This window comes from Belonocnema kinseyi, chromosome 5, assembly GCF_010883055.1.
Source record: "Belonocnema kinseyi isolate 2016_QV_RU_SX_M_011 chromosome 5, B_treatae_v1, whole genome shotgun sequence".
NCBI classification, from domain to species: domain Eukaryota; kingdom Metazoa; phylum Arthropoda; class Insecta; order Hymenoptera; family Cynipidae; genus Belonocnema; species Belonocnema kinseyi.
The window spans coordinates 73,971,938-73,985,618 of record NC_046661.1 but is presented as its reverse complement, the minus strand read 5'-3'; the positions used below and the strand labels follow the sequence as shown (position 1 = coordinate 73,985,618).

The 13,681-nt window shown below is 24.0% G+C and overlaps 1 protein-coding gene across 1 annotated transcript in view; it reads right to left on the bottom strand.

Annotated features, from left to right (window-relative positions):
- Positions 1-13,681, bottom strand: part of LOC117172460 (autophagy-related protein 2 homolog A) — a 105,394-nt gene that overhangs the window by 35,692 nt on the left and 56,021 nt on the right. Inside the window, exons 11-12 of the mRNA XM_033360415.1 lie at positions 6,777-7,276; positions 1,994-2,489 (exon numbers count right to left, since the gene is read on the bottom strand). Of these exons, the coding sequence (XP_033216306.1) occupies positions 1,994-2,489; positions 6,777-7,276 (996 nt within the window). The remainder of the gene's footprint in view (positions 1-1,993; positions 2,490-6,776; positions 7,277-13,681) is intronic.

Genomic DNA, 13,681 nt, shown 5'->3' with positions numbered 1-13,681 from the left:
TAATAAATAATAAATAATAAATAATAAATAATAAATAATAAATAATAAATAATAATAAAATAATAAATCACTAGAATAATTAAATTTTCAATCAAAAAGATTAATTTCTACGAAAAAAGACAAAATTTACAACTAAAAAAGGCTGCACTTTTTATTGAATTTTTTATCAAAATAATTTAATTTTTAATGCAAAAAGACGAGTTTAAAAAAAAGTTTTTAACTAAGAGATAAGCTATTAAGAAAAAATAGAATAATTCAATTTTAAGTTGAAAAATTTATTTTCCTACAAAAAATGAGCATATTTTCAACCAAATAGATTTTCAACTAAAATGTTGAAGTTTCAAAAAAAAGAAATGAATTTTTAACAAAATAATAGAATTTTCAAACAAAAAGATGATTTTTCTACCAACAAAGCGAAAATTTTATATTTATACCAAAAAATACCATTTTTTAATAAAATACATGATTTTTCAACTAAAAAATACCAATTTCTCAAACAAATAGTTAAATTTTTATTTGAAATAAATAATTTTCCACAAGAAAAAATTGCAAACCAAAGTGATAGATTTCCAATAAAATTATGAATCTTCAAATAGAATAGATGAATTTTCAAACAAGATGATTAATTTTCTACTAAAAAGGATCAACTTTCAACAAAATAAATGAATTTTAGACTAAAAAACACCAACTTTCAACTAAAATAGTTGAATTTCTAACTAAAAAAGATTGGTTTTTAACCAAAAGTGGAGTAGCTAAATTTTCACTTAAAATTATGAATCTTCAAATAGAATAGATGAGTTTTTAACCGATAATAAGAATTTTTAACAAAAGAGTTCAACTTTCAACTAAGTAATTTTATTTTTTATCAAAAAGCTTATTTTTAACTAAAATTATGGATATCTAATTGGAATAGTTACATTTTCAAACAAGAGGATTCATTTTAAACCAAAAAAGATTTTTCAACAAAATACATGCATCTTCAACTAAAAAAGACAACTTTACACACAAATAGTTCATTTTTTAACCAAAAATCCAATTTTCAATTAAAATTTTTATCAAAAATATTTATAAAAAAAAATAAAATGTTCAGTTGAAATAAATAATTTTCCACAAAAAAAATGTTTAATCAAACTGATGAATTTTCAATGAAAATTATGAATGTTTAAATAGAATAGATGAATTTCAAACCAAAAAGATGAATTTTAAAGCAATATGATTAATTTTCTACTAAAAAAGACAAGTTTTCAACAAAATAGTTGAATCTTTAACTAAAAAATACAAATTTCTAACCAAATACATAGTTTCATTTTTAACTGAAAAAATTCATTTTTACCCAAAAATGGAATTCTTAGATTTTCAGTTAAAGAATTAATTTTCATCTAAACTGATAAACTTTTAACAAGATCTTTAAATTTTCAAGGAATAATATTAATTATATGTTTCAAAAACAGTTAAATACAATTAAAAAATAAAAAATGTCTACCAAGAAAGCTTTTTCAGCGAATAAAGGAAAAAAATCGGATAAAAAAATGTCTATAATTTCAGTTGACAAAAATTATTTTCCTACCAAAAATTGAGCGTATTTTCAACCAAATAGTACAATTTTCAACCGAAGAAATACATTTTTAACTAAAGTGATGAAGCTTCAACGAAAAAAATTAACTTTCTACCAAAAAGTTTCAGTTAAAATAATTAATTTTTCACAAAAAAGGAATTTTCAGCCACAGAGATGAATTTTCAACAAAAAGTTTATATTTCTGCCAAAAAAGATGACAATTTTCAATAAAAAAAACACTTGAATACAACCAAAAAATAGGATTTTTTATCAACAGAGATTTTTCAGCACAAAGGTGTAACTTATATGACGAATCTTTAACCGGAATAGTTAAATTTTCAGTAAAATAAAAATAGGAAGGATGATCTTTCTTTATAAAAACTTAAAAATCCAAGATTTCCAACTCATAAAAATCTGAAATTTCTCAAATTTCCTCACCTTCCTTGATTCATTGCATTAAATCGTTGACCCGCTTCATCAATCGTCACACGTTTCTTCATAGTATATTGCGAGCCTCCAAAATCTCTTCCTCCAAACCACTGCCATTGCAGATTCATTTCACGCAGTGTGTACCTCAAAACAGGATCGGGAAAGTGTTTCGGTGCCTTGAGAAGGTCCGTTTTCCCTAGTGGAATTGGAAAATGATTTTCTATAATGCGAAATGGTTCATGACACAGCCATCGAATTTCGGGAACTCCATGTATTGGCAAAATTCCCACTCCCGCTTCCTCTCCAAGAATGCAAAAATCCTCGTCCGGATCATCTTCTTCTTCTTCTTCTTCTTCTTCCAAATGTACTTCCTGGTTCGCTGAAGTCTTCGAGGCTTCTGGAGAAGATTCTGTTTGCAAGGAAGGATTCGACTCGTCTGGGAAGAAAAATTCCTCTACTTGTTTTTCCGCTTCCGGCGACTTTTTACTTGAATTCACCGCCGTTCCTGAGGAAGAGAAATTTAAGTTTAGGCCATTACCAGGGTGTCTACTTAAATCGTGGAAACAAAAAAAAAAAAATTGACAATTTCCGGATTTTAACGGATTCATTCAAATATTTCGCTTTTTTTTTTAATAATCGGTTTAGAAGCATATTTACACTGTTTTTCAAGGTCACTGTAAATAATGTTCCTTTTTCAGAATTTTTCTAGGTATCTCAAGTTTTTTTCAGATATAATTTTTCATAAACAGCTTCAATTTCCTAACTTTTCAAATAAAAAGATCAGATTTTCTAGCAAGAAAAGACGATTTTTCCACACAAATTCTCAAAAAAATATGTGAATTTCCAGCTATGAAAGATAAATTAGCCGCAAAATATTTTAGTTTTCAACTAAAAAAGGAAAATTTTCAATCAAAAATGGAATATGTGAATTTTCAGTTAAAAAAATTAACTTTCCATACAAAAAAAAATAGATTTCCATCAAAAGTGATGAATTTTCAACTAAAATAGATGAATTTTAAATAAAAAAAATAGATTTTCAAAGAAGACGATTAATTTTCAAACAAAAAGATTAACTTTTCACTAAAAAAGACGATTCTTCAACAAAATACATACATTTTTAACAAAATAGTCGAATTTTTGAAGAAAAAAATGATCAAACCTATATTTGTATTTTGAACTGAAAAATACTAACTTTCAACAAAAAACATGAATTATCTAGATCAATTTTCAATTATAAATGAAATAGTTAAATTTTTCAATTGAGAAAAAATTAATTTTCCTCAGAAAAAAATTTAACAAAAGTGATAAATATTTAACTGAAATACTTAGATTTTCAAACAAAATGATGCATCTTTAAAGAACACGATTAATCTTTAAGAAAAAATATTAATTTTATACAAAAAAAGACTATTCTACAACAAAGTACATAAATTTTTAACAAAATAATCGAATTTTCGAAATAAAAAAGACAAATTTTCATCCAAAAAGATGAATTTTCTAGATCAGTTTTCAATCATAAATGGAATAGATAAATTTTTCAAATGAACAAAATAATTTTCCTCAAAAAAAAACAATAAATTTTTATCCAAATATTTGAATTTTAAACTCAAAAGGTCAATATTATACCTAAAATGTAATGGTTAGATAAATCTTCAGTTCCAAAAAATTAATTTTATACTAAACTGATGAATTTTCAACTTTAATGAAGAATCTTCAACTGAAATCGTTGAATGTTAAACAGAAAAATTTTAAGTCCAAGAAAATTGTTTTATTTTAATAAAAAACAAAAATAATAATAATAAGAAGAAGAAGATTTAACTAGGATGACAATAATTTGGCTCAAAGATTTGAAATCTCAACCAGAAAGATGAGTTTTCGAACAAGAAGATTAATTTTCATACAAAAAGATTAATTGTTTACCATTTTATCGACAAAATACAAGACTTAACAACAAAATATCTAGTCACATTTTAAAATTAAAAAAACTACAACCATATAGTTGAATTTTTTACTGGAAACGACCAATTTTCAACCAAATAGTTGAGTTTTTAACTAAGAAAGATCAGTTTTCAATCATAAACGAAATGGCTAAATTTTAAGTTTAAAACATTAATTTTACTACAAACAAAAAAAACATTTTTCAAATAAAATAGATAAATTTTCAGTTATATATCTTTATGTTCGAATTTTTGGGGGAAATAAATGTTGGGAATAATCAAACAAAACAGATAATTGAATTTTAAAAAAATGGTACTTTAAATAAAAAAGTAAATTGTCTACCAAATAAGCTACATTTTCAACAAAAAAGCAGAGTTTTTAATCTTAAAAAACTAGAATTTTTTCAACAACTTTGGACTCTTAATGCTAAAAATATGAGATTTAAACAAAAAAGTTAATTTTCAAAAGAGATAACAAAAATTTTCGACCAATTCGTTGCATTTTCAACTAAACAAGTTTAATTTTGTAATAAAAAATATCGGATGTTTTAGATTTTTTTTACACAGAATACATACATTTTTAACGAAAAAGTTAATTTTGAACAAACAAAAAAAAAGAAATTTCAACCAAATTACTGAATTTTCAAACCAAAAAATTAATTTTGGACTAAACAGTTGCATTATGAACCAAATAGTTTCACTTTCTATCAAAGAGGCGAACTTTCAACAAAAAAAGTTGAATATTCAACCAAACAGTTGATTTTACAATTAAATGGTAGAAATTTGCAAGAAAAAAATAAAAACTATAACCAAAAACAGTTGCATGTTCGACAAAACAGTTGAGATTCTATTTCTTTCTCAACTAATAATTTTTTTTTTATTGACAATTTAACAATTTGGTTTAACATTCATCTTTTTCTTTGAAAATTCATCTCTTTCTGTCGAAAGTTGCTCTTTTTTAGTTAAAAGTGCAACTATCTGGTTAAAGGTTGATCGTTTTGGATTGAAAATTAATTTTTTTGTTAAAAATTCAACTGTTTTGTAGAAAATTCTTATTTTTGGCTTGAAAATTCATCAAATTGGTAGAAAATTTAACTATTTGGGTAAGAATGTATGTATTTTATTAAAAATTCATTATTTCTTTGTGGAAAAACAATTTTTTTTTGTAGGCAAATGCAACTGTTTGTTTGAAAATTTCATCTTTTGGTTGAAGATTCATAATTTTCGTTGCAGATTAGTTTTTGTTTCGGTTGAAAATTAATTTTTTAATCTTAAAATGAAACTAATTTGTTGAAAATTTGTTTATTTTTATTGAAAATTAACCCTCCTTAATGAAATTTGTGCTAATATTATATCCATTGTTCAAAACTTTTGGTAGAGAATTTTGGAATTTTGTTGCAAATTAGTTTTTTTTTGTAAAATAATTAATCTTCTTGGTAGAAAATTCAACTATTTGAATAAAAATGGCATTTTTTGTATCAAAATTAATTTGAGGATTTTTTTGGCTATAAAATTAACGTTCCTTTTTGAAAATTCATATCTTTGGTTGAAATGTAAGTTTTTTTTTGAAAATTTAAGTTTTTTTTTTTTGAAAATTCAATATTTTGGATGATACTTTTTTTGTTTGTAAACTCAAAAACAGGGTGGCCAAGCACAAAATGTCAGGTTTTTCTCGGATCACAAAAATGGCATGTTATCATTTTCGATCCTCTAAATTTAAAGAATCAATCAATAAATTAGCAAAATAGAAAATTATAATATTTTAACCAAATTTAGGATAGAAACATTCAAAATTGAACCATTACATCAGAAGTTGAATTATGTTTATTTAAAAAAGTTTAGATATCCTAAAAAGATCAAAACTTTATTTCAAAGTGTTGAAAAATATAATGTTTCAAATAAAAAATTATTATTAAAAGTTATTTCATAACTTTTAAATATCTTTTAAAATTATTTGAATTTCAAATAATTTTTGAAAATAAAAAATCATTTTCAATTTTCCTATCGTTGTTAACAAAATATTTTTATTCATTTGAAGCATTTTACAATTTTTAAAAGTTGATGCATTTTTTGTTCAAAATCTGCGAAAATCTACATTTTGTTTTAAATTAGGCCATGGCTATTTCCACCGGAATTTCGGCACGAATAGTCGAATTTTCTTGGTACACACAATTTGTTTTAATTATTTGAAATAATTTCAAGTTTTAAATTAATTTTGAATCTTTTCAAATCCTCTAAATATCTCTAAAGAATACTCGAATTTTTCATTTATACATCATAATTCAATAATATCAGTTAATAATAATATTTTTTTAATAAAACAATTAAAAGCGTTTCGCTCATAGTTTAAAAGCTTCTTGAAATTTTAAAGATTCAAGGCAGAAGGGATTTAGAATCGCCTTAACAAATCAATTATTGTTCACTTTAAAAAGTTCAATTAAAAAAAAATGAATTAATTTATATTTACAGTTGATCAAGTACAAAATTTTGTATAAAAAATTTTCAATTTAAAAAGCTTGTAATTGTTAATTGTTAAGGTATTCCAAGACTGCATTTAAACAATTCTTTAAATAAAAAATGTACGTTTAAAAATAAACATCTAAAATGAAAAATTTTCTTATGTAAACGATTTTCGAATCAGGCATTATAAAATGAATGATATTATAATTAAAGAATATAAAAATTCAACTAGTTCTTTAAAAACATAGTTAAAATTGAACTTGGAAATATTTTTCCGGACCAGTGGCCATCCTGAAAAAAACATTCTTATTGAAAATTTGTCCCTTTGGTGAAAAGTTCTTTTTTAAGAATATTTTTTGTTAAAAACGCAAATTTATTCTAAAGATAATAAATACCTTTCACAGTATCTTCCATCGCTTCTTCCATTAAATTATTGACCCACTCGACTTGACTTTTGCTCAAACTGTTGATGCTCTCATCCCCGACTAAAATTTCCTCGTCTCCGGACCCTGGCACCGAAATGGTGTCGCTGTTATCAATATTCGTTGCGATGTCACCATCGCTCGCAAAATATGTGAGAAGTTCCATCAAGGCTCGACCAGAATCGGCGCAAGTCCTTACATACAGACAATTATTGCTCGCTCTTAGATCGACTCTGGGAGCTCCTCCACACATTTTTTCGTTCAGTCGGAGCGACAATTCGAACAGTCCGAGATTCATAACGCAGACGTAGTCTCGTCGCAAATCCACATTTTTTCCGAGCTTCTCCGATATAAATAGGGCGAGATCTTCGGCAATAAAACGAAGGGTAGATGTGTTTGTTTGAGCTGCGATGTTGCTCGAAATGCTGAAACTTCCGAGCGTCACTATCGACCTCAGGGGAAGATGAATTGGCCTGGAATTTGAAAAAGAGTGTTACAGGGTGTCCACTCAAAACCTGGAGAAAAAAAAATCCCTGACAATTCCACGTTCTTTCCAGATATCTAAGATTATTCCAAGTATAATTTGTCATAATACAGGGTATCTAGCGATTTTTAGGAACAAAATTCAAGGCCTTTTCCAGGTTTTCCAGGTTGAGAAATAAAAGTTTTCCAGGTCTCCTTTTTTACATCAAATAATGAAATAAACGTATGTCATACATGTAAAAAAATGGTCATTTCCAGTTATCACAGTACGTACCTATTGTCGTCAAAAAAGGTGAATAGGTGACATTTTTTTCTAAAATAGGTGACAAATAGGTGATAAAGAAATGTTAAATAAGACAAACAAGTTGTAATTTGTTGTAAACCGAGAGATGCCTAGAAGTTTTTTTCTTTGATTAAAACGGCCACCCTGAAAATGGAGTATTTGAATTTCGACGGAGAACTAATTTTCAATTAAACAAAAATAACAACTATTTTTTTACAAAACCATTTCATTGTTTACAACATAGTTAAACCCTTTACCAAATTTTCGATTTTTCAAACAAAAAAGATGAATAGTCTGCATTTTGAAGCCATAAAAGTTCAATTTTTAACCAAAAAATTAAGCAGATGAATTTCTACTGAGAAAAATTAATTTTCAATTAAAACAACAACGATAAAAACGAATTTTATACAAAAAAGTTGAATTTTATACCAGATTTTTTAGTTTTGAACAAAATAGTTTAATCCCCAACCAAAATAGATAAATCTTTAACTAAGAAGTTGCATTTTTAACCAAAAAGAGATTGAATCTCTACCAAAAAGTGAATTTTCTACCAAAAAAAAAATTTTCAGTCAAGAATGAAAAATAATGTTAAGCAAATTGTTAAATTTTCAAGAAAAAAGATAAATTTTTATCAAAACATTTTATAGTTGATATTTCCACTACAAAACTGTAATAAAAAAAAAAAGTTAGATTTGATCAAACAGTATATATTTTCGACATGACTAGATTTTGACAAAAAAAGTGGATTTTCTATCAAAAAACGACGAATTTTCAACAAAAAAACATAATTTTTTAACCAAAATGTTGAATTTTTAACCAAAAATGGAGTAGATAAATTTTCATTGAAAATAAATTTTCAATAAAAACAAAAACGAATTTTCTACAAAACAATTTAATTTTATACCAATTTGTTGAATTTCCAAGCCAAAAAGCCTAATTTTCTATCAAATAATTTAATTTTAAAAACAAGAACATGAAATAACAACAAAAAAGTTAATTTACAATTAATCAGTTGACTTTTTAAACAAAATATTTAAATTTGTAGCGTAAAAAAACTTGTTTACAAGAAAAAGAATTTTTGATTAAATTTTTTAGCCAAAAAATACGAACTTTCAACTAAAATTATGAATCTTCAACGAAAAAAAAAATGAAATTAAAAAAATTCGTTCAACTTTCAACCAAGGAGTGGAATTTTTAATGAATCATTTTTTTGGCTCAAAATTCTACTTTTTGGTTACAAATTTTACTATTTTATTGAAAATTTAAGTCTTTTGTTAAAAAGTAATCGTTTTTGGACAAAAAATTAGATTGTTTGGCAGAAAATTCATTTTTATTATTGAAAATTCATATTTTTTGGTTGAACATTTATCTTTTTTGAATGAAAATTAAATCTTTTTATTTAAAAAGTCTATTATTGTATTTTTGTTCAATAAATAATTCCTTTAACTTAAAAAACATACTTTTTCTGAAAATTCAACGATTTTTTTTTAAAAGTCATCGTTTTTGGTCGAAAATTTATACTTTTGTAGAAAATTCATATTTTTTTGTTCAAATTTATCTTTTGGTAGAAAAATCTTTTTTTTTTAGTTGTTGAAAATTCACCTTTTCAATTTGAAAGTTAGTCATTTTCATTGAAAAGTCTACTATTATATTTTTGGTGTTTAGTTCAAAATTCTACAAATTGTTTGAAAGTTTATTTATTTTATTGAAAATTCAACTAGGTTCTTAAAAAGTCACCTTTTTTTGTTTAAAATTAACCTCTTAGTTAAAAATCTATTTCGACTGATGGTTAGTTCTTTTTATCAAAAACAAAAAAAAAGTATTATATTTCTTTTTGAGAATTAATATAAATTCAACTATTTTGTTAAAAAGTCATACTTTTTTGTCGAATATTGATACTTTTTGGATTTAAAATTCTCTTTTACTTTAAAAATCATCTTTTTAGGTGAAAAATTCAACCATTTGCTAAAAAAAATATCATCTTTTGGCTAAAACTTCATCTCTTGGTTAAAAATTCTACTATTTGGTTGAAAATCTAACTGTTTATTTGAAACCTGGTGTACCGTACACTTGTTGGAATCTTTGAAATTCTTGAAATGTTTTGAAATCCTTAAGAATTCTTTAAAATATTTGAGTAATATTTTGTAACCGTTTGAAACCTTGTCAAACATTTTAAAATCGTTTAAAATCTTTGAAATCCTTGAAACCTGGTGTACTACAACCTTGTTGAAATCTTTGAAATTCTCGTATTCTTTTGAAATCTTTATGAATGTTTTATGAAATCTTTGAAACTTTTGTGAAATTTTTTGGCATCTCCTAAAAAATTTTGAAGTTATTTAAATTCTTTGACATGTTTTTAAATCTTTAAAGTCATTTGTAAGTTTTAAAATCTTTGTGAAATGTTCGAAATCTTTGGGAAATTTTGGTGAAAACTTTTTAATCTAGTGTACACGCCTTGTTTGAATGTTTGAAATCCTTGAAATCTTTGTGAAATATTTTGAAATGCTTATAAAATCTTTCTTGAATCTTTGTTTGGAAAATCGTTTGTATTCGTTAAAGTCATTGAATTGTTTGAAATATTTTGAAATCTTCTAAAGTGTTTTAAAACCTCTTGAAATCGTTTCAAATTTTTAAAATCTTTGAAATCTGGTGTACTTTACCCTCTTTCAAATCTTTGAAATCCTTTAAATCTTTAAAGTTTTAAAATGTTTGTGAAATTGCTGTGAAATCTTTATTTGAAATCTGTTGTACACTCAAAAACCGAGTGGTCAGCTCCTCGAAAAATCCTATGTATGGCCATGGCTTATTCTAATTCTGAAACTGAATTAACATCGAAATTTTAAACTAACAATTTTTATGATTTATAAGTTGAACACCTCAGCAAAAAGTGAAAAAAAAAAATTAAAATTCAAAGTTTTCGTGAAAAAATCAAAGAGATTTCCAGGTTTTCACTAGACACCGTGTAATACTATATTAAATTCAATTTAAACGGCTTTAAATTTTGTAACTTTTCAAGTAAAAGAATTAAATTTTGAAAAAGGTAGATGAATTTTTAACCAAATAGTTGCATTTTCAACCGAAAAGATTAATTTTAAAACAAAAAGATGCATTTTTAACAAAATATATCAAATCTCAACCAAACAGTTGAATTTTCAGATAAAAAAAAATCAATTTAAAACAAAATAGTTGAATTTTGAACTTAAAATATAAGTTTCCAACAAAACAAAAAAATTAAATGTGGTACAGATTAATTTTAAAACAAAAAGATGTATTTTTGACAAAAGAGTTTAGCTGTAGAAGAAAAAAAAAATTAATTTTCAGCTAAAATGACAAATATTTAATGGGAATACTTGAATTTTCAATAAAAATCTGGATTTTCGAACAAAAAGTAGATTTTTCAACAAAACTAAAAAGATCAATTTTTACCCAAAATGATGAATTTTTAAATAAAATGATGAATCTTCAACTGGAATAGTTAAATATTAAACGAACAAGAAAATAATTTTCGATTAAAATGATGAATCTTTAACTGAAACAGTTGAGTATTAAACCAAAAAGATGACTTTTCGATTAAAATGATGAATTTTCCACTAAATAAGATACATTTTCAACAAAAAATTGACTAGTAAAATTTTCAGTTAGAAAACTACATATTCAGCCAAAAAGATAAATTTTTAGATAAAACGATAAAAGATTTACTTGGAGCAGTTACATTTTTAGTATTAAAATAACAAATTTAAAATAAAATAGTTATATTTAAATTTATACTCTAAACAAGATCAATTTTCAACCAAATAGATGACTTTTGAATTGAAACATATCAGTTTTAAACATAAAATTAAATAGTTAAATCTGGAATAGATTAATTTGAACACAAAAAGATGATTTTTTGACAAGACTTTAATTTTTAAACAAAAAATTAATTTTCAGCTGAAATGATTAATATTTTTCGGAATACATTGGAATACTTGAATTTTCAATTAAAAAAATGAATTTTTGAAAAGTAAGATTAACTTTGAAACAAGAGGATTAATTTGTTATAAACAAAATTGCCAACAAAATATATAAAATCTCAATCAAACAGTTGAATTTCCAGACAAAAAAATCAATTTTAAACAAAATAGTTGAATTTTGAACTAAAAATATAAGTTTCCAACAAAAGAAAAAAATTTGATCTGTTACAGATTAATTTGAAAACAAAAAGATGTATTTTTGACAAAAGAGTTTAGCTGTCGAATAAAAAAATTAATTTTCAGCTAAAATGACGAATATTTAATGGGAATACTTAAATTTTCATTAAAAAACTGAATTTTCGAACAGTAAGATTAACTTTTAAACAAGAAGATTAATTTTCTACAAAAATGAAGATTTTTCAACTAATCTAAAAAGATCGATTTTTACTATTTTTTTATTACTTACAAAAAAAAATAATTTTCGATTGAAATGATGAATCTTCAACTGAAATAGTTGAGTATTAAACCAAAAAGATGAAATTTCGATTAAAATGATGAATTATCAACTAAAAAAGATACACTTTCAACCAAAAATTGAATAGTCAAATTTTCAGTTAGAAAAGTACATATTCAGCCAAAAAGATAAATTTCTAGATAAAATGATAAAAGATTTAATTGGAACAGTTACATTTTCAGTCTTAAAATAACAAATTAAAAATGAAATAGTTATAGTTACATTTATACTATAAAAAAGATCAATTTTCAACCAAAGAGTTGAATTTTGAACTGAAAAATATCAATATTTGAACCAAACAAAGAATAGTTAAATCTGCAATAGATTAATTTTAAAACAAAAAGATGAATTTTTGACAAAAGAGTTCAACTTTCAAACAAAAAAATTAATTTTCGGCTGAAATGGTGAATATTTCATGGAAATACTCAATAAAACACTGAATTTCCAAAAAGTAAGATTAACTTTCAAACAACAAGATTAATTTTTCTAAAAAAAAGAAGATTTTTCAACAAAAAAATATGATTTTTCAACTAAAAAAGACAAATTTTGAACTAAATAGTTGAATTTCAACTAAAAAGATAAATTTTTATCTAAGCCGATGATTTTTCAAATAAAATGATGAATTTCAAATAAAATAGTTGAATATTGAACCAAAAAGATGAATTTTTAATGAAACACATGAATTTTCAACTAAAAAAGATACACTTACAACAAAAAATTGAATACTCTAATTTTCAATTAAAAAAGGTACATTTTCAACCAAAAATGGAATATTTAAATTTTCCGTTAAAAAAGTTTATGTTCAACCAAAAAGATAAATTTTTAGGTAAAATGATAAAATGTTTAATTGGAACAGTTACATTTTCAGTTTTTAAATAACAAATTAAAAAAAAGTTTAATTTTCAAAAAAAGTGATGAAGTTTCAACTAAAATGAATAATCTTCAACTGGAATAGTTCAATTTTTAATAAACAGATGAAATTACAACTGAAATATTTAATCTTTATCTAGAATTATTGATTTTTCAACTCAAAAGATTAATTTTAAAACAAAAAGATGAATTTTTGACAACAGTGTATAACTGTCGAGTGAAAAAAATGAATTTTCAGCTGAAATTATGAATAATTAATGGGAATACTTAAATTTTCAATAAAAATCTGAATTTTCGGATAGTAAGATTAATTTTCAAACAAGATTAATTTTCTACAAAAAAAAATAATTTTTCAAAAAAACTAAAAAGACCAACTTTTACCCAAACTGATGAATTTTTAAATAAAATTATGAATCTTTCTGGATTAGTTAAATGTTAAACAAAAAAATAATTTTCGACTCCAATGATGAATTTTCAACTGAAATAGTTGAATAATCAACCAAAAAGATTAATTTTCAATAAAATACATGATTTTTCAACTAAAAAAGATACACTTTCAAACAAAAAATTCAACAGTGTAATTTTCAGTTAAAAAAGTTACTTTTCAACCAAAAAGAAATATTTTTAGATAAAATAATCAAACATTTCATTGGAAAAATTACATCTTCCAATTATTGGTCAAGGGAAGGAAAAGAACAGTTTAGAGAAAAAATAAGAAATATCAAAATGGGAGAGGGAAATGTGGACGAGGAGATGGAAAAAATGATAGGAGAAA